Source organism: Hydra viridissima, unplaced genomic scaffold, assembly GCF_058129835.1.
Source record: "Hydra viridissima isolate aposymbiotic clone 2 unplaced genomic scaffold, HvirCarnegie_v1 scaffold_14, whole genome shotgun sequence".
Lineage (NCBI taxonomy): Eukaryota > Metazoa > Cnidaria > Hydrozoa > Anthoathecata > Hydridae > Hydra > Hydra viridissima.
This window is the reverse complement of record NW_028324313.1, coordinates 7,901,949-7,924,003: the sequence shown is the minus strand read 5'-3', so window position 1 is coordinate 7,924,003 and position 22,055 is coordinate 7,901,949. Positions and strand designations below refer to the sequence as shown.

General features: G+C 29.0%; 3 protein-coding genes across 3 annotated transcripts; 1 reads left to right on the top strand and 2 right to left on the bottom strand.

The window, feature by feature from the left end:
* The first annotated feature begins 1,341 nt into the window (after positions 1–1,341).
* LOC145181235 (protein arginine N-methyltransferase 1-like) lies at positions 1,342–3,961 on the top strand. The gene is made up of 2 exons (XM_080056285.2): positions 1,342–2,320; positions 3,062–3,961. Exons 1-2 carry the CDS (start codon positions 1,579–1,581, stop codon positions 3,844–3,846), a joined length of 1,527 nt encoding a protein of 508 aa, XP_079912411.2. The 5' UTR covers positions 1,342–1,578; the 3' UTR covers positions 3,847–3,961.
* On the bottom strand, positions 3,014–5,503 carry LOC149879123 (uncharacterized). The gene has a single exon (XM_090071341.1). The coding sequence runs from the start codon at positions 5,501–5,503 to the stop codon at positions 4,064–4,066; it is 1,440 nt and encodes a 479-aa protein (XP_089927467.1). The 3' UTR covers positions 3,014–4,063.
* Positions 5,504–6,918: 1,415 nt separating this feature from the next.
* On the bottom strand, positions 6,919–21,980 carry LOC145182164 (dynamin-1-like). The gene is made up of 20 exons (XM_090071339.1): positions 21,692–21,980; positions 21,502–21,575; positions 18,189–18,338; positions 17,761–17,964; positions 17,484–17,582; positions 17,199–17,307; positions 15,595–15,646; positions 15,306–15,448; positions 13,826–14,171; positions 12,998–13,084; positions 12,787–12,857; positions 11,504–11,643; positions 11,395–11,426; positions 10,935–11,044; positions 10,646–10,778; positions 10,427–10,570; positions 10,245–10,301; positions 9,576–9,748; positions 7,889–7,987; positions 6,919–7,612 (listed from the first exon to the last, which is right to left on the bottom strand). Exons 1-20 carry the CDS (start codon positions 21,850–21,852, stop codon positions 7,534–7,536), a joined length of 2,463 nt encoding a protein of 820 aa, XP_089927465.1. The 5' UTR covers positions 21,853–21,980; the 3' UTR covers positions 6,919–7,533.
* Positions 21,981–22,055: the final 75 nt, after the last annotated feature.

The window sequence follows — 22,055 nt, the reverse complement described above, 5'->3', positions numbered from 1 at the left end:
AATCTTCATAACGATCTTTGAGAATAATGGCAATCAGACTTTCCCTCCAAGACGTATTAAAACTGTCGTTAGAAGCAGGAACTTTAAATATTGAGACTCCCTTATGCCTCCTAGAAGTACTGCATCCATAAATAGAACAATTAGCACCAGGCATTCAAAATATTGGATGAAAAAGATGTAATTTAAACAAGCAGTTCGTAGATAAACAATCGATGAAAACAAATTTTGTGCACTCTGAAGCGGACTGGACACGAAAAAAATGCGAACAAAGAGTTGATCAAAGGAATACCGCAAGTGGCCAGACTATCTATTTCTTATGACTATGATAGAATTAAATAATTCTAACCTCGCGCATAGTGCTTGTCAAATCGAGAACGGTCTAAAGTTTATTAAAAAAAAAAAAAACGATTTATATATTTAAACGGAGGTTGTTTTAATTTTTGACTTAAACAAATTAATAAGAAACTTGAATGGACATACCTTTTTTTATTAAGTTATAAGGTACTTCATTTTTTAAATATTTTCTTTTGTTAATTTAAAAAAAATAAAAGTAATTATTTCTTAGAGAACAAATTCCGGACTTCTCTTTTCAATTACACCCTGAGTAAAGTTTTAGTCAAATTCTATTGATATTTATCATCAGGAGGAGAAGACTGTAATTAACAACAAGCATATATTAAAATATATCAATGGACATCCCCAACTATTTTATACAAAGCTGTGTATCTTTTTAATTACTTGCATTTTAAAAAATATAAAAAGAAAGAAAGGGTTTTAAACATTAAAAATAAAATTTGGACTTCCCTTGGTACATACACCCTGTTTAGTGAGTATTTATTAAACATTTCTTAAACATAAAGTTTAGACAGTTTTTCAACAATTTTTTTTGCTTCATATAAGAATAGGTCGTGTGTAATTGTTAAGCGTTGGTGCTGACTATGGTTATCATCATTTTCTTCTAAAAATAGATAGCGTGCGAAGCGATGATGTTTGATAATGGTTAGCATCATGTGCGATAAAATATCGGGCGATTGCTAAGCCGTCTTACCTCATATATGCGTTTGTGAATGAGGAAGGGGGGGGGAGGGGGATGCTAAAATTTAACTTTTTTTTTTTTTTTTTGGGGGGGGGGGGGGTTAAAACTGCGACTTACCCAAAAAAATTCCTGTACACGCCCCTGATATATATATATATATATATATATATATATATATATATATATATATATATATATATATATATATATATATATATATATATATATATATATATATATATATATATATGTTTTTGCCTAAAACTTTAATCAGTTATCAAACGGCGATTGCAAAAAAAAAACTTACTGTTTTTGCTGATATGGCGTTTTAAACCACGTGGATATATTTCTGGTTGACGAAAGAATAAGTCAACCATTTGTAATGGAATACTGAGTATATGTCATGGGACAGACGAATAACATTTTTAAAAGAACCGCATTTTAAGTTATTTGATAGCAAGTATTCTAACAATTAGTAAGAAGTATTGTTACGTTGTGCGTCAACTGATTCTCTTACAATACTTTAATAATCACATCAAGTTATGTCTTCTTCTGATGATGAAGAAGACGTAGGGGGTGAATGGTCTGATGTTGCAGATGAAGATGACATAAAAAATTGTATTTGTTTGTTTTGTAGTCATACTTCAACAAGAGCTGAAAAGACACTCTTCCACATAAAAGATGTTCATAAATTGGATATTATTAGTATGATAAAAGATAATCATATAGATTTTTACAAGTATGTCAAACTTATTAACTACATTCGGTCAAATAAAACTACAGTTGATTCCATAAATCATTTATCTTTTGATGATATTTATGCAAATGACAAATGGTTCCATCCAGTTTTAGAAGATGACCTATTGTTGCAATTTGATGTGGATGAATTTTTTACTAAAACTGCATCTATTGGTGACGATAAGTTTACTTCCCCCAAAGAATTAGATCTGAAAACAAAACTAGATCTTGCAGAGGAAAGAGCTGCTCTTGCAGAAGAATTTTTACAGCGTTCAATTGAAGATCTAGATAAATGTAGAAAAGAAATAAATGCGATGCTTCTTGAAAACCACCCTCAACCCTTGAATAATTTTAATGAAAATGATAAAAATGGTTACTTTGGGTCTTATGCTCATTTTGGTATTCATGAAGAAATGCTCAAAGATAAAGTAAGAACAGAAGCTTATCGAGAATTCATCTTTAAAAATCCTAAAGTTTTTACTGGTACGAAAGTTCTTGATGTTGGTTGTGGGACTTCCATCTTATCAATGTTTTCAGCTCAATCAGGTAAAAAATTAAAAGAAGAAAAATAATAAATTTAATAGCAGCAGTAGTAATTTCATTATGTAATAGAAAGGAAAAAAAAACCTGGAGTAAAAAAAATCAACCTGTTTGCTTCTATTATTAGATTCGTGCTAGCTAAAGTTAAAAATGTTATTAAAAAATCAGCTCTAAATAAACCATTTTTGCTTTTTACATTACATTTGATTGTTCATGATCAGATTTCAGTTAACTGACAAAGACATAACTCTGTTGAAATTGGTTCTTTTAAAAAATGATTTTATAGAATGCTTAAAGTACATAAGCCCTTTACATACACTCATTGTGTTCTTTTCAGTTAATTTTTGAGATGATTTTATAAGATATCCTTTCAATAAACATTTTGTTCAGAATTTGTTTTACTTTTATTTCCTGACAGCAATCTGTTCTTGATGATGCTAAAAGTTATGTCTCAATTAAAAAACTAATTATTTGTTATTTTCAGCTGTGTAACAATAAATAGTTGAAAAAAGAAATAAATTCTGAATGTAATTTATAAAAGTTGAAATATTTCTTGTAAGTATGTTAAAACAATAGGCTTTGAAAAGTTTATGTAGTTAGTATCTCCATTACAAAAATGGAGATGTTACAAGTTTTCAGAACAAATCTCTCAGAATAAATTGTTTCATACTTAAATTCTTTCATATTTTCAAGATAAAGTTTTGTTATTTTTTGTAAAGATAAAATGCTAATGGTTTTTCTTAATAGGTGCTCGTCATGTGACTGGAGTTGATTATTCCGAAGTAGCCTATCAAGCAATGGATATAGTTAGAGAAAATCAATTGGAAAATTCCATAACAATTGTAAAAGGCAGAGCAGAAGATCTGATTGTAGATGAAAAGTTTGATGTGATTATTTCTGAGTGGATGGGGTACTTTCTTTTATTTGAAAGTATGCTGGATACAGTTTTATACTGTCGTGATCATTACCTAAAAGAAGGTGGATGCATTTACCCGAATAAATGCAATATTCAGTTAGTTGGTATCCATGATGAGGATTTATATCAAAGCAAAGTTGGTTATTGGAATGATGTTTATGGATTTAAAATGTCATCAATAAAATCTAATGTTTTGGAAGAGCCTCTAATTGAAGTTATTCGACCAAATTGTATTGTAACCAAACCATGTGAACTGATTGAATTTGATCTGATGAAAGTAAATACTTCTCAGCTGGAATTTGATGAAGGATTTGAATTAGAGTTTACTAGAGATGGTATGTTGTCTGCTATTGTTGGTTATTTTAATGTTGAATTTGATAATCAGTCAGACTATCCAGTTCAAATGAGCACCAGTCCTTATCATTTTCCTACTCATTGGAAGCAGACAGTATTTTTTCTCAAAGAATCTTTTTCCATTAAAGCAGGAGATAAAATGAATGGGAGACTGTTTAGTAAAAAAAACCGAATAGACTTCAGAGCTTTGGATATTGCTATATTCATTTATGATAAGAGTCTTAACAATGTCATATTTAAACAATATTATGTTATGTCATGATATTAGCATTATTCGTGTATTTAAAAAAAAAAGGCTTGTTTATATTTTACAATACACACAAAAAATTTTTATTTAAATAAGTTACATAAATGTCAGAGTAAAACCTAAAACAAAAGTTGTCAAAATCGTAGTTACTGCCAACAGTGTCAAAATCCCTTATCTTATTCGCATGAAGAAATTATAATTTGAGTTTTTACAATATTTTATTCAAAAGTTATCAAATAAAAGTTGTGAAATCTTTCCTTTTCCTCTTGATACTGAGCCTTCTTGGAATGTTACGAATTGAGAGGTTTGGGTCGATTTCGGCAAATACATTATTTGTACTGTAGCATTGAGGAAGATACTTTAGTGCTGTTTTGATTACTTTTCTGGAATTGAAGTTAGGCGCTGATTCTTTCGTTTCATCTATAAATTTAATAAATGGAGTGCTGTTAACACCACTGTTATCCCGGTTGAGTTGTATGCTATATAAAGATGGCGAACCATATGTGTTGCTGTAACTATAGTTATTGTCGTGTTTGTCATTATCTTGCGTAGTTTCATCGTCGTTAATAGTAAAAAGTTCAGAAACTGATTTTCGATTTTTATCATGCTTTTCTGATTTAACAGATGACAAATCGTTAACGAAAAACAAGCGTTCATATCCAAATAAATCGGACCTGCCCTTTTTTTGAAGATCGTCAGCATCAGTTCTTTGTTTTGATTTTAAGTTTCTCTGAGGTAACTTATTGATGTACGTTTGATTTGATAATTCGTTCACTAATGAAGACTCGAGAATTTTTAAATTGTTACAGATACGCTCGTTTGTTATATCTTTGGAATTTTGGAATTTTGATTCTAGCTCACTTATCTCAAATAATATATCCTCTATACCGATCTCGTCTGTGCATGTATCTGTAGCTGTGGAGAATTCTTTTAATGATGCAAGAATATTAGATTTTTCTCTTTGATTTTTCAGAAGTTTGCTTTCAATCTCCTGAATCTGATTACGTTCATTTGCAATTGCCTCTTTGAAAAACTGGGATTTTTTTTCCTCGTTTGAAATTTCCACTTTTAGAGAATCAGTATCTAGTAGAAACCTTTCGGTGACTTCTATTAAGACTTTTAAATCGTTTTCGAAACACTGGTTTAAGATACATAGCTCTGAAATATTGCTTTCGGAAAATCTTCTTTTAGAAAAAATCTGCTTCGAAAAACTTCTCTCTGAATAACATCCTTCTGAAAAGTTGCTCTCTGAAAAACATCTTTTTAAAAATTGGCGATGAATGCGTTCGTATAATTCATCCGTACTTTCTTCTGCCGCGCTATTAGGGTTCTTAGAATTATGATTATTATAATAAGAGCTCGTAATTTTTACCGAAATGTCTTCTTTCTGAACGGAAAACTTATTGAACCTGATTTCATGGGAGCAAAATGTGCTGTTTTCATTCACTTCAATCGAGTCTAGCAATTCTTCTTCGTTGTACGAGTAATTAATCTTGTTTACTTCGGTATTCTCGCTCCCTTCATTAACGACGCTATCAAAAAGAAGTTCGTATCTGTTCAATATGTTTTTGTAATTTTCTTGTTGTAATAAAACAGCTTTTTGAAGTTCTGCAATTGCTATAAGTTTTTTTAGGGAGCATTTTAAGAGCAAATCTTCAAGATCTGCTACCATTGCACGTCAAGGTAGGACGCTGTAAAAGTACAATCTCTAAACCAAAAATCATTACGTCAGTGAATTTGTCAGTTTATAAGAAACTTCTGAACTTTACTTGAGTCACAACACAGACATTAAATAGAAAATATCTCTTTTTTTTATCATCATTAGATAACGAAGCGAATTAATAGTTCATTTTTATCAAAAATCTAAAGCTTTGTTAAACCTTTTTAAAGGTATCTCTAACTTATTAATTGTGAAATAAATACCACGATAAGAATATTAGCAACTCTTTTTAATAGGTATTAACATTCTTGTTAGTATTTTCATTGTAACAGCAAATAAAAAGCGACTTTTTAAAAAATAAAAATGGTATTAATAGAAATAACAGCGATAATAATATTAACACTAATACTATCAACAATAATAGTATCGGTCTTTGGGCTTCTATTTCATAAAAGGTATTTAGTTTGTAAATTTTTGATGGTCATGCTGTCTTGATGAAGTTCAAACTATTTCTTGGTCTATTCATTTTTTTTATAATTTCTCGTTGAGCTCAACCCCTTTTTATTTAGCCGATCCCAAATAATTTTGAAAATAGTAATAGTTATCACTAATTTTGGAAACTTATTAAACTTAGTAATATTGTAAAGACCTGGGTTTATTTGCTTTTTATATTTCCACATTTAGTCTGGAGAAAGTTGTAATATTGAGTTACTACAGTCTGGCCGAGGAAAATGCCAACTTTTCAATGATGCATTCTTTAACGTCACAATCCTTTTCATTTGGAATATTAAGTTCGCAAAATCTAGGTTATTTAGTTACCTATAATGAAAAGAACCATCAGTCCTAGATCTCGATAACTTAGTTGAAGTTCCATTTTGTTATCATAGTTTTTATTTGGATAAAATAATACTAAAAAAAGAAAATAAAAGAATTAGAATTGTTTTTTTTTTTAGTTTCTATCTTCACAGGAGGATTGTGTTTAACGATCAGCACAGGGGGTTTGTCTTGCATTGAAGTTTTGGCAAATTATAGCGAACTGCTTTAGCTTAAACCATTCAAAAAGCAATTTAAATTTAACAAGATGAAGTGTACTTTGGCCTCTATTGGTTTCATTATCGAGCTGGTAATGTCTATTCCGATGTTACACCTTTGTCGGTAAATTTTTAAATGGGCAACTTGCAAGATATTGCCATAAATTCTATTTCAAACAAATATTAGAAAGAAAAAAAAATCAATATTACATCTAATATTTATTCTAATAAATCTTAAAGTATTGTAAATTTTCAAAAGTCCTCTTTTTAAAATTTACAATACTTTAAATCTTCAATGAGATTCAATAAGGAGGTTTGTAGTGGAGTTCAATAAGGAGTTTTGTAGTGGATCAGTTGGTTAATTTTTCATTAAAACAAAACTATGGTGGCCAAAAATTTGGTGTATGAAACTCTATTTCAACTTTGTTTACCAGACACAAATTCACAATAAAATATTAAAATACAAAATGTCGTACAAAATTCCGATTCTAGTATTCACATCTTCCGTAATTATATTCTATTCAGAAAAATGTCGAAACATGCAAACTGTGTATTTTTAACTAAATTACTTTCCTCCAAATAAAACGACTACAAAAGTGACATAAGAAAACACGGTATTCATCATCATTACATAGATTAACAAGTGTGCACAACAAACTTATTATAAAGCACTCACAAACAATTTCTAATAACAAAAATTATGAGTAATCTACAGAAAAGGATCATGACAAGTGGCTCAAACGTTTACGAACTTTTTTTGTCTGGCTTTATTTGAATATTGATTCAGAAATAATTTTTGTCACAACTTGAACTGGGTAAAAAAAGACAAGTTTATACTAACATCTCTGCATATTATAAAATGTTTTCTCAAGCAACGCTTAAAACGCATTAAAGGAACTCCAAATGAAAATTTACTATGTAAAACGTGACCAGCATGCACATATGAATAGAAACAGTGAAATTGAATTTATTTGCTGCGATTGCGATAGTTAAATTCTAAAATCCATAACTCTAAGGTCGACTTGGTACAGGTGGAGGTCGTGCAGGCTGTGGCGGCTGAGAAGGTACCGGACGCGTGGGTGCAGGTCTCCTAAGTGAAAAAACTAATTGAATTGCGTCTGATAAAATATGGAGATAAGAATTACACAAAGTATGAACAATTACATCTTTGAGATTAAAAATACCATTTACACCTTAAACCTAAGACTTTAGCTAAATGCATTGTTTTCCTCAAGTTTAGCAGCTCATAACTTTTTAAGATTATTTTTTTCACTTAAAAATGGTAAGTTCACCATGTCCACAACTTTTTGGGAACGCAACTGTCAACATCAAAAACAAGCTGAATTTGAAGAAAAATAAAATTTACCTAGGTACGGATGGGTTGTCAAGCTGTGGTCGAGGAGCAACAGCCACTGAAACAGGACGAGATGGCATGGAGGGCTTATTCGCAGAAGATGCTTGCTGTCTAAATTAAATATAACTTCAACTATACATACAGTCATGGATAAGTAATTACATGACTTACACATATGGGAAACATACATTTTATAGTCAGTAACTGACAATAATTGATATGATTTCATAAACAGTTTAGTGTTAATTATTCAGCTCTCATTGATTTTTCTCGTCTAAAAAATTGCTTAAAAAGTAGTGAGAATTTACTGGAAAAAATAGTAAATTTAGAAAATTTTAATTTTACACAAAGAAAATTTTAAAAAATTTTGTTGCATTCGCTTATTATTATTACTTTTTTAAAAAAGCCTTTCGGGCATGCTATTAACCAATTTTAGACATGTTGATACTGGAACAGCATACCACGCTGCCAACCTCCCACAGATCTTTTTTGTTCCAAGTCTTTTTTTTTGCTACTTCATTTTTCACAATTTTCTACAAATTTTGTATCAGATTAGAAGCTGCATGCTTAAGATTGTTATCCTGCTGATATGCCTAAAACAATAGCAGTTATCCTCAGCATGTGGAAGAATTATTTCTTTAAGCATACTGATTTAAATATCAGCTGTCATGTCTGTTATTAAGTGATAAGACCAACAGCATATGATGATGCACTATTTTCCTTCTACCACCATATTTTACTATATTTTTAGTAACGTGAATCTAATTCTTTATTTGGTTGTCTGCATACGTAATGCTTTCCATTTGCTTCAAAAATATTTAATATAAATTCATCTGTCTACAAAACAATACCCCATTTCTTATCTGACCATGCAGAATATTTAGGAAAAAACTCTCTTCTGACTTTAACACTTTTTCAAAAAAAGGAAACATTTCTTTGTATTCTTACCAAAAAGTTAGCATCTACTAAATGTCCTCTACTCATACATAAATTTGCATAATTTTAAATTGTTTTTAAGGTGTTGCTGGAGATAAATATATTCATTTTAGCTTCATAAGCAAACATTTTATCTTTTCAACAAGTTGTTTTTTATGTTTCCCACCTCAATTTTCAACACTTTTTGTGGCTTAAGAACATTTTGAACATTTAAACAGAACGACCAATTTGTCTTGTAGTCTCTAAATATGACTTTCAGTGTTTTTGATTTGGTGAATTTCAAAGAGTTCAGCCAAGGTGCAATGTTCCTTTCTGTTCATAATCATCCTCCGTTAAAACTGCCATATGAAATTTTTGTTTATGTATTTTACTGTAATCAACATTATTTACTTTAAATTAGTTTATTTCCTGCAACACAAATAAAGAATTTGGTTTTAATTGAGTTTTTATTAGACTATGTTATATTTTTTCATTCCAATTTCAAAGCCCATAATTTTATTTTAATTGTAAATATTTAACTAAACATCCATAGAATACTTAACAAACTTACTGTTTAAAAATATGCAGAATAATATTGTTTAAAATTAGATTGCTACATATGTTTTTGAAGCAACAACAATCAAAACTTTTTAAAAGTATGAAAATTACTATGGTGTATTTATTGTTTATATTACTGCACATGCCAATATGTTATGTATTATAAAGTCTTGGCATGAACAGTGCTATACAAGTTTATCATTTTTATAATTTAGTAACAACTAACCCTGATGAATAATCTATTTCTATATTATCTTCTACAGGTGGTGGTGTAGGTGTGTACATAGTGGATTGACTGATATCTCCAATAATCCTCAAGGCTTCTTTACTAGCTTGATATATGCGCAAAATTTCATTTCGTCGATTCACCTCTTCATCACTTTCATGCATCAATTCATTCTGTAAAACAATCATATCTGAATTTATATTCATTTTTAAAAATTTTCATTTTTTCAAAGATTTTTTATTATAAAAGCACAAGCATTTACTAAGCTCTTTAGTAGATAATTGTTACATATATATTTATAAATAAGATTGGTAACTAATTTAGTAGATAATTGTTACATATATATTTATAAATAAGATTGGTAACTAATTTATATTACATCAAGATTGTACAATATTTTAAACAGACTATTTATTTTGTGACTATACTTAGCAGCTTGATAAACAACTGCTCTTTGACATTCTTTTCTAGAGCACTTCTCACCACAAAAATGTCACCAAGAGATTTTCAAGCATTTAGTTTTTTAAATAAGAAAACTGAAAGCATAAACTTATCAACATCTTGCTCAGCAAAATATTATTGCCAATAAGAATTAAAAAAAAAAAAGCCTCAGAAAGAAAAACTAAAAAAAAAAAAGTAAAACAGTGAAGCAAAAAAAAAAAACGTTACAGTATTCCCTTGAGCATACAAATATGCGAGTAACTCTTGTGATACAAACAACTTGGCCTAAACATCAATATTCTCAAAATAAACAAAAAAGATTAAAAACTAAAAAAAAAAATTGGATTAATTTTTAAAAAAATTACAGTTAAAGAAAAATAACAAAGAAATGAAAACAAAACAAAACCCACAGCATTGACCACCATGTACATGCATGCCTTCGGAACAACGTCTTGAATATTTTTTGAAATAATTTTCATATAAGAATCTACCAAATTACGAATGGTTTCTATTTGACGTTCCATAAGTGGATCCATTGAGCCAAGTTCGCCTTTCTAAGAAAAAAAAGAAAACAATATTTAAAACCAATTAAGCCACATTACCAAGCAAAAATTAGATAAGATGCTCACATCAGCTGGGCTATCATCAACCACATTGCGTTCTGGATAAACACCAATTCTTAGAAGTGATGCTTTCCAGTCCTCTACAACCTCTGCACTTTCAGCAGAGAGTTCCAACTGCTTGCAGTCTTTGAATAAGTTCCTAAGAAAAAAAAAATTTGAAAGGTTGAAAATTGTAAATCATAAAGTACTATTTTCCCCTAATCAATGCATTTTAGTTTCAACTTAGCAGCAATTTTTAGGCAACACAATGTTCATAAAACAAAAGAGTACCTATGAAATATACCTAAAATCTTACCGAGTGTCAGGATTAAAGATAGCAAAGTAAACCCGCTTGGACATGAATCCTGAATCTAGATCTTTTACTCTTAGATTCTCCATTCTGAGCTGATACTTTAACTCTCTCTCCTGAAAAAAAAAAATCTTACATTATCAGTTAACTATATGTAATTGTAACTAACAACATTTAATTTTTCACCACTCAGTTATTAAAGAAAAAAAACCATAAGAAAATACTGAACTGCAATATATTAGAAAACATTAGAAGATAAACTTATTGATTAAGAAATCAATACTAAGAGTAATCAATAATAATTTCTCTTGATCCCATCAAAATTATAAAAAAATCTTCTAAACTTGGCAGGCAGTGGTTTGCAGAGGCTTTTATCTTATAAACAATAAAGTCATTGGCTGCATTAAAATAAATATTTTTTACCATGATTTTAGAGTTTTCACATTAAAAATATAAGAAAACTTACTGTTTCATCTTTATACCACGATAAATTTTCCGCTATAATAAAACATCAAGTTAAATAATTTTATAATAAGTAATAAAGCAATAAAATTAAAATTTTTAAAATTTCTTACCTGAAAGTGTAAACCAGTATTCCTTAGATGCTTTCATAAATCCCCCTCCGCCTAGTAATAACCAGCCTTTTCGAATGACCTGATTTGTAATCCTTTGGCGTTGAGGAGCACCAGTGTCACCCGATGCACGGTTTTGTGCTCTATAAAACAATGTAAAAACTGTACATTACAGTACAGTTAAAAAAATCTTAAGGTGTTCTCTTCCTTATATAGATGGATGAAAATTTAACACAACTGAAGGTTTACTAAATTGTTTTTTTAAAAACAAGTAAATATAACAGGATAGAGCTAACATTTTTGCTGGTAAACAAAAGCATTACATGTTATTTCTATGTAATGCATTCATTAGTAATCACTAAATAAGAATATGTGCTGGATTATTATAAGAAAACAACCACTACAAAGACTAAAATAAAAAGTAGCAATAAACACTGATTATACTTACTAATACTAATTTTACTGTTTTTTTATTTATTTTTTTTGCTAAAACTAAAAAAGTTCAATAACTAAAAATGATTCTCACAATTTTAAAAGTTACTATTGGGTCAGTAAATTTTAAAAGTTAGTATTGGGTAAATTGTAAAAGTTAGTATTGGGTTAGTAAGTTTTAAAAGTTAGTATTGGGTTAGTAAGTTTTAAAAGCTAGTATTGGGTCAGTAAATTTTAAAAGTTAGTATTAGGTCAGTAAATTTTAAAAGTTAGTATTGGGTCAGTAAAACTATTTCCTTACACAATTATACTGTTGCTAGACTAAAGAAATGACATACAAAAAACTAAAAACTATGCAAGAATACCTCCACCAACCTTTTTTGGCTAAGAGAAATAAAAAATTATTATGAGATGAATTTAAATGTCTTTTTTTAATATGAAAAGTTTGTTAATTAATAGAAAGAAGAAAGCAAATTCCTTAAAACTTTAAAAGGCAAAAGATGTCTACATTTTAATTTTCGGACTAGTAATAATATAATTTTTTTTACCAAAAATTATTAAAAAGAACAGGCCATGAAATAAATATGCAAATTGCAGGTGTAAATTATCCATTAACAATCATTGTCAGCAGTGGAATGGTTATAGAAGGATATGGTAAAACTTTAAATCACAGAAATTCTTTAATAAATCTTTTTTCAATTTTCTTTGCTTTCTAAAAAGTTTACATTTTGCAGCTAAAAAAAATACTTACTTGCAAGTAAAAAGTATTTATTTCAAGGCCAAAATTTATTATTTATGTAATATAAAAGACATAAAATAGATGGAAAAATGAAAAAACTTAATCAAGAACTCACTCTGCAAATCCAATAAAATCTGGATGATTAGTGTTGATATATGCCAACTCAAAATCTAACAATAATTTTACCTAAAACAAAAAATGAACAACTTGTGCAGGAAAAAAAAAAAAAAAAGCAAAAAAAAAAAAAAAAAAAATTAAACAAAAAAACAAAACAAAAAAAAAAAAAACAAAACAAAAAAAAAGGAAAAAGAGAAGCTTTTAAAAACCTGATCTTTTGTTTTTTGTTCAGCTGATCTGATATGATTCATACAAATTTTCACAACTTCATCTTGAAGCAAGGGGTATTTTGACATCTAAAAACAGTTGTTTTTTTTTTGTAAACAGATTCTTTTTGTTATAATTGGTATGAAACTTTAAAACTAAAAAAAAACTGATACAATAATTCCCCAACCAAAAACAACCAGATGATAATATTGTATTATTTTAACAATTGATGGTCTAAATCAGAGTGATTAATGGCTAATCAGTATATCAGCTAAATTGTAGTTCAGTTGCTAAAAGCATTTATTTACAGCAAGATATTTCAATAGTTGAACTAAGTTTCACAGGGTGATTCTAATTTCTTGAACTTGATAATAATAATAAAGAAAATTTATTTCTTTTAACACATGAAGATAAAATTGTTTATGATTTACTTTTTGTTTTTACACTCATCAAGAAGTTTTAACTGATGAGAGGTGAGATACAGATTTACTACAACTAATGTGATGTTCACTGTTCTTTTTAAGCTTAGTTTTTATGATTTGGTCTTTTATAAGAGAAGCCATTGCAGATAAAGTAAATCAACCCAAAGCTTTTGTAATCTTTTTAAAATGTCGTCATGCAATATGATATAATAATAATATATAATAATAATAATAATAACAATAGTAGGGGCACTGAATACAACAAGTAAAAAGAAATCTGTCTAAAAATTAAGTCTAAAAAAGATAGTATTAGTAAACAAAGATTCAAATAAGTATAAGAAAGTACAGTAAGGACGTTACCTAAAGAAATTGCCAGATAATTAGTTTATAAACTTTTTTGACACTTACTTTTTTGGTGCAATTCCTAATAATTGTGGTCAACTCAGCAATAACCATATCAACGCATTGAATTGCAGGAGGTTTTAACTTTTCAATTTGCTCTTTAACAATAGACTCAAATGCCATGTCAGGAGTAAATAAACCCGAACGAACACCATGCACATTGCGTATTGCAAAAGCAATCTTTTTACGCAATCCTTTTTCATCATATTGTAACTTAACAAGTTCAAATGGAAATCGTTCATGGAATACTCTGTTAATTCTCGCACCTCCTGACAAATGTTCAGTATCAATATCTTCTCCACTTCCACCTTCAATTACTTTTTCAATATCCATTGTAAAGCTCTGAAGCATTCTAAAAAAAAAAAAAAGCAAAATTACAATATAAAGTATCACCTACAAAGGCAGTAATAAAACCAGTATAGAATCAACTTAGTAAAATAGCTTCTTGTGTATTCTGCAGAATAACCAAATAACAGTTGTTAAAAGCTACATGATTTTGAGATTTATTATATAACATTACTATGAAATAAAATTTAAAATACTGAAAGTCGAGGCGAATCAAATGCCCCATGTTTTTAAAACTATGCAGAATGTAAACATTTTTTTTTTTATCTGTTGAACTCTATGCTACAAAAATCAAAACATAAACAAAAACAAAGCTGATTTTTAACAAACTTTTTTTTGGCAATTTTCATCACCATGTCAAAAGAATATGATTGTAGAGCCACAGTGTTGGAATAACTGGTGAGTACCAGGCACTAGTCCTAGAAATTATTAAGTGGTCTGGATACCTAAAAAGCACAGTTTATGGTATTGCAAAGAGTTTTAATGATGGTGGAGATTATAAGGATCAAGCCAGGGAGAGAATAGTCAGGAATCAGGATTTCAAAGTAGCAAGACTCTGCATTTACATTCATTGTGCAACTTGAAATTCCAGTTTTTACATTCTCTTGACAAACTTCAACTTTGTCATATTTCTGTAGATGAATGACACTTTACCTTAAGTGCCAATTGTTACTAAATGGTCAGACTTCATTGAACATAGAAGACTCATTACATATGTTTCTAACAATCTTAACAGTTACAATTAGAAGCTGGTACAGTAGATCTATTTCAATTTTATTTATTCTTTTAAAACATTTTCTTTAATTATGTTTAAAAACAAATTTTACAAAAGTTGTCAGGAACCCTATTCAGAACCAAAAAAATCCTTTAAACATAAGGACAGTCATTTTTTATTTTTTTGCAAGGGGTGTTTGATACATCCAACTTCCAGTAGGGTGCATCAAAGGCCTCTACCAAAAAAATATCTTATATACATATATATATGCATACATACATGCATACATACATACATACATACATACATACATACATACATACATACATACATACATACATACATACATACATACATACATACATACATACATACATACATACATACATACATACATACATACATATGTACATATATATATCTTACTGCATAAGAGCTTTTGTTTTCATGGTTGGATCATCAGGTCGAAAATTTTTGAACTGCTCAACTTCTTTTTCCATTGAGAGAACTTGTGACTGTAACTTATTGCGCAAGTTTGGAATGCATTCACGGATGTGATTTGTCAATTGCTGAAATTAATAAGTAGTTTGTTGAACAGTATAAGACAGTTTTTATAAAACTAATTCAATATTAATAAAAAAAGAATTTTGTGAAAGTAAAAAGGGCAGAGGAGTGTAAAAGTAAAAAAATCTTTTATGAAAAAACTAAATTCTACCTGATTTAAAGCTTTTTGGAGGAAAGCTGTCCCCATTCGCTCTGCCATATGTCTAATAAATATGTTAATATAAGTATTTTGATATATATATATATATATATATATATATATATACATAAAAAATCTTTATATTAAAAATGCAAAAAAATACACTTTAGTCTTATTTTTTAATAAAAAGCTTGTAAATAATACAAAATACATTAGATTTTTTTTAAAAAAAAAAGAAAAAAAAAATGTTCTATTAATTTAACTTGGTTCGCTGGTAGCAGAACAAAAAACTTTCCAGTTTTAAAAATTTATCAAAAGTAAACTTTAGACTTTTAAAAATTAAAAGCATGAAAGATTTTTTGTGAGACTGGGTCAAGCTTCACTTTATATCTAAATTTTCCTGCAAGCAATGAAAATTGAAGGTAAAGTTAACCAAACATATTTTACTTTCAGGTTGTTCAATGACTAACAAAAGCATACCTATAGAAAGATATTTATCTGAACAAAAGTATACAAAGTTTTGAAAAAAATAGGTTTTTTAAGACTTCGCAAGATTAAACCTTGACTTGTCAGCCTAAAAAACTTTCTTCTAGAATGACAACATGTTTACATTATTCTTAGTAAATGTGAGTATTCACTCTTGATGGTTTTTTGAAAGGAATGGGTTTTTGAATGGAATAATTTCTTCCATGGGTTGCTTTAAATCCACTCTCAATCTATTTTGAATAGTAAACAACATCACTTGAATTCTAAGTTCTTTTTTAAGGTGGTGATAAAAATTGGTTTTCTTGTACCATCTTGACAATTATTTGATCAATTCTGGGTATTACTTTGCACTTAGCTCCCAACCTTGGGTGATTTTCCACATATCCAAGTGATTTTTAATTTTTCAAGTTGCTGATGGTTCCTAATATGTTACCAGTCGCTTCTTGTATCTTGTATCTTGTCTGATTGTTTTACCTTGCTTGATCTCAATAACTTGCACTAAGCTTGCAACTATTTCTTGGTTTTAATTCCCATTCTTGATGATATTAACAATAAACCAAAAGCTTTGAAAAATATTAGTTGGTTATTAGCAGTTAATCATTTGATAAAATACCTTGTTTTATTGCTTTATAAAAATTATTTATTGTTTAATGAGTTAAGAGAATGAGTTATTGCTTAAGAATCTTTTTTATTTATCACTCTGAAAACCTTGTTTATGTTTGGATAGTTATCTCTCATCAAGATTTTAAAACTCCTTAAGGAGTCATTAAATTTTGAGTAAAAAAAGTTAATGCAATTTCATTTTTTTTTTACTTGAAATCTTGATTAAATTTACTTTCAGAACAATCATAAAAGTTTTCAAAGACTTTTTTTTTTTTTTTTTCATGCTTTTTTTTTTAGCATGGGCTTCTCTTTACTACACCTGCATAAAAACGTGTTCTTCTTAAACTTGTTATATAAAGAAAAAAATTTAGAGGGTTCAACTTACGCAGTGACTTATCTTAACCTGGTCTCCCCTATAAATGGTTTTTAAAAGAATCACTTAACACTTATATCTATATCAATATCGATACAGTATAAAAATCTATAATTTATCTTTAAACTGTTTCATAATTTTTTTCATATGTAACCTGTATGATGGATGAGACAAAAAGAATTTTCTTTCAGCAGCTTGTGCAGCCTTTATGTCTTTCTTGCCATCAATATCTTTTTGACTTCTGTTTACAATGCCAATATACCCTAAGAATAACTAAAAGTTAGTGCTGCATGTATAACTATGCAACATGAAGTTTAAAACTCATAGTTAAATGCACAATGCTACATAGTTAATTAATTAATGCTATATTAAATGTACAACCTTAACTATGATTTTAATCAATTTAAACTTAATCTATACAAATGCTTGAAAAACCAACCTCTCCGCAATGGATAAACTTTGTTCTCCAAAGTCTCTCTAGCATCTGTTCCTTCATCCATTAAATCTAATTTTGTAAGAACACCAATTGTTCTTTCTCCTGTACAAATTAAATACAAAATAAGTTTTAAATAAGTATTAAATACAAAAAAAGTTTTAAAAAAGTTTTATATTAACATGTTTACAAAAGCAAATAGACAAAACACCACAAAAGGTTTTAATTTTTTAACTTTCATAAATAAATTGTAACAAACTAGATCATTTACATATAAAATTACCTGATGGGTCAACTTCTTTAGCCATTTTTAAAGCATCTGAGTTTGCAAGATCAGAATTAGCAGGAGAAACAGCCAATATCAAACAATTTTCCTTGCTTATAAACTGATAAACCATATCACGTATTTGAGTTTCAATATCAGCAGGTTGGCCAGCAACAGCAATTTTTGTTAAACCCGGTAAATCAATTAAAGTTAAGTCCAATACTAAAAAAATGAAACATTAAACTGCACAATCATAATATCATCATCATCATAACTATCATGTGTAGATAGGTAAAAATATTGTAAATATATAATTTAAATAGTTTTTTTCCAATCACACAACATAAAAATACCTATGTAAAAAAATAACCAAGAAAAAAAAGATTATTTTATAACAGTGATAATAAAAAAATAGTAATAATGATAGAAAGATCAATTATTCTAACCATGAGGTGAAAAAATCCTGAGATTGATGGGGATTGGTGAAACATTCTTTGTCTTTCCAGTTATACGATCTGTTTCAACTTCAATTTCTTTTCTCACTGCGTCAAAGTCTGTGAATTTTTGGTTCTTACAGTGCAAAAACTCTGCATATTCTGAAAAAACAACCATGTTAGCTATAAAACCAGATTATTTTATCAAAAAAAATTCTTCACACCAATATTACAAAAGGGAAAAAAAATGCTCCTACTGAATTCTTATGTGGCAGCGCTTCAGCTGGTTTAATACCAAACAAAAAGCAACTAAACAAATTTTATACTTGTCTAAAACATTAAGCAGTTTTTTCTGGCAACATTTTTCTTGCTAAACTTTTTAAACCACAAAATACATAGCATGAAAGGAATCAATATATCAATGCTTGGATTTTTTAAATAAAATATGCCTACCTAACTACTAATCTGGTATCTAGTTTTGTACATGTGTGCATAATTGTTATCTATAAAACCTGTCTTATACTACAGGTGTGCATAATTGTTATCTATAAAACCTGTCTTATACTACAGGTGTGCATATTGTTATCTATAAAACCTGTCTTATACTACAGGTGTGCATAATTGTTATCTATAAAACCTGTCTTATACTACAGGTGTGCATAATTGTTATCTATAGAACCTGTCTTATACTACAGGTGTGCATATTGTTATCTATAAAACCTGTCCTATACTACAGGTGTGCATAATTGTTATCTATAGAACCTGTCTTATACTACAGGTGTGCATATTGTTATCTATAAAACCTGTCTTATACTACAGGTGTGAAATTGTGAATACTTAGTACTTAATACTTTTCAGAAATAGCTTTTTGCTATGTTGTAGACTGTCAAGCAGTGTAGTTTCAAAACATGAAAAACTTATCCTAAATAAATCTGCTCACTATACACAGTTTTTGGTGTCATAATAATTTGTTAGTTCAGGTTACTACTTATAGGAATATAATTGTTGAAAACAATAGAGTAAATACTGGATAATATTTTGGTTCATTAGAAGCAACATGGCCAAATCAATTAAATTTTCAACTCAAAGTATAGAAACAGTTTAATTGATGGCCCTGCCATGTGAAACAGTGATTCTTGTGTCTGAAGAGATTATTTCATGTTTTCATGTTTTATTGTTTTCATGTTTTATTGTTTTCATGTTTTATTGTTTTCATGTTCTTGTATTTGTGGCTAAGATGTTACACAAAACTTTGTACACTGCCAGTGCAAAATGAATACTATCTGAAAGTCCCCACCAATTGCATGATCAGCTACTTTCTGGGTCAAGTTGCAGATACCAGTATATAGCCAGACATCATCAAGAAAATCAAAAATATATACTCTCAACATGCACAGTTAATGAAACATTATTCTAAGAAATGCAAACAAAAATCAAACATAATCATAAGGAATATAGTGTAAAACTAATAAGCTTGTTGACCTTAGTCATATTAACTATACTGAACTAATAAAGAATGATGAGGAATTTGAGTTTCTCAGATTGCAGCAAGAATTGAGAACAGGAGGTTTAGGATTTGTTGATTATAAAACATACCTCCAAGAGAAAACATCAGCTCAGCATAAAGAGCGATTGTTGAAGCGAGCAAAAATGCTTGCTGTGCACTGCAGTTTATGATAGCATCCAGAAGGTGGGATGCCAGAAATGGATGCCAAATACAAAAAATTGTCATCAAGCAGTTCTTCTGATAGTAAGCAACATACAGTTGAAATACACTTCCAAAAGCCAACAATAAGCACAAATTTACACCTCAAACTGATGTCATCAACCAGAAAGCGGTTACAGTGCTAGATAGGAAAATAATCAGCATTCACACATCAACAATGATCATGGCCTCTCTAGTTAACAAAGTTTGCTGTCCAATACCTCCAGCATTACTTTCTAAAAACACTGCTCATCAACATCAATAGTGAATATGAAGAAAAGCAGGTGAACAAATCAAGGAGAAATGTCATCTGAGTAAATCTGAGTAAATTGGGACAGCAAGTTGTTACTAGATACAACTGGCACTAACAAGGTCGACCAATTGCCCATTGTAATAATATCTATTGTGGCAACATCAAACTGTTGGGAGTATCAAGGCTGTCTTCAGGATCAGGACAAGTGGCAGCTGATGTAGTCCTAACACTGCTTAAATCTTGGAAGTGTGATTCATTAACTATTAGTATGTTCTTTGACATGTTGACATCCAATACTGGCAGTCTTTTGGAGGCATGCATCCTTCTAGAGATTTACATAGGTTGTAATTTACTTTGGATAGCCTGATGATATCATAAGTTTGAAATACCTGTATTTAGAGTTACAAATAAAGATCATAATGAAGGTGTTATCCATTGTTTAGAGCATTAAACTAGAGGGAAAGTTAGGATCTTCACAAATGAATTTTGCCTTTGTCATTTAATAAAAGAGCAAGATGGTAAAATAACCACAAGGACAGGGTTTTCTGATCTCCTAGGGAAGTTGTTTTCTATGATTATTGATCTTGGCTTAATCGAACTTCATGAAGAAATAGTAAAACAGTTATCTGCAGATCAGAAGTATGCTTATAAAACATGCCAGACATTAATTTCAAAAACTCTTACTGAAAGTTTAGCAAATCAAAAACTAGACACTATAGTCCATTCAAGTCCATTTATTGTGGTTATGCAAACTTGGATTAGAGATAAATAGCTAAAAAAACCAAGAAATTATCCTAGAGTCTCCAGGATAATTTTTAGGTTTTTTAGTTGTTTCACATTTCCCTGTTCATAAATAACATGTCAGTTAATAAAAAATCTCCTATTGTAGAGTATTTACAAAACAAGGCACATATAAATGAGGAATGAAAGAGACTTACGCACTATTCCTAATTTTCCAAAAAAATTCCATATTTATTGACATCCAATTAGTGAAAAAAAAAATGTTTTTTTACCATCTATATTGGATACTGTTACTCATTTTAAATTTTGTTCCCCTTTATCATTTGAGTTATTTTTTGTTTTTATGTTATGTTTTATTTTTTATGCTATGTTTTATGTTTATGTTTCCATTTGTGCTAATATTTGAAAAATTAAGATTTATTTTTGCAAATGTTACTCTTATTCTGATAAATTTACTTATTCCCACCCTTAAGTTATGTACCTAAAAACAAAAAAATTCTTTGCATCAACCTTTTTAATAAAAGTCAAAAAGTATGGCATGCTCTACTGTATAGTATTTTACAACACTGTTACTTTATTATTCTAAAATAAGTGTTTTTCAGTGAATAAAAAAAACTTGTGTATACCTGTGTTAGCATAACTTAACTGTAAGACCAACGGTCTTCTTGTGACAATACCTGAACCACGAGGAAGAAAATCACTAAAACAATAACGATATGCATTAGCAAGATTGAAAAATTAAACTAGGTTCATTCAAATCTATCATTTTTAGATATATGATTTTTAGTTAAAAAATCTTTATTAGCATTTTATTACCGGCCCACAAAATTTTCAAGGACACTACTTTTTCCAGCACTTTGCCCACCAACAACAGCTATTTGTGGCAAATCAATTGGTGACTCTATACCAATTTGTGCAAATGCATCTTGCAACTTGTTTATGATAGGGATTAAATCTTCCATTCCACGATTCCCCATTATGATTTATTTTTTTAAAAAAAGCCAAAATAAAATGATAATTAATTCTTTTGCTCTTTTAATTAACCAACTTCTTTTGTTCTTGTTGTTTGATTTTTTTTAATTATCTGTAGTTAACAAAAAGAAACTAAATATTCACACAAGTTTAAACTTAAATTTATGTTTCAAATTTAAAAAAATTTATATTAAAACCAAAAAATGAG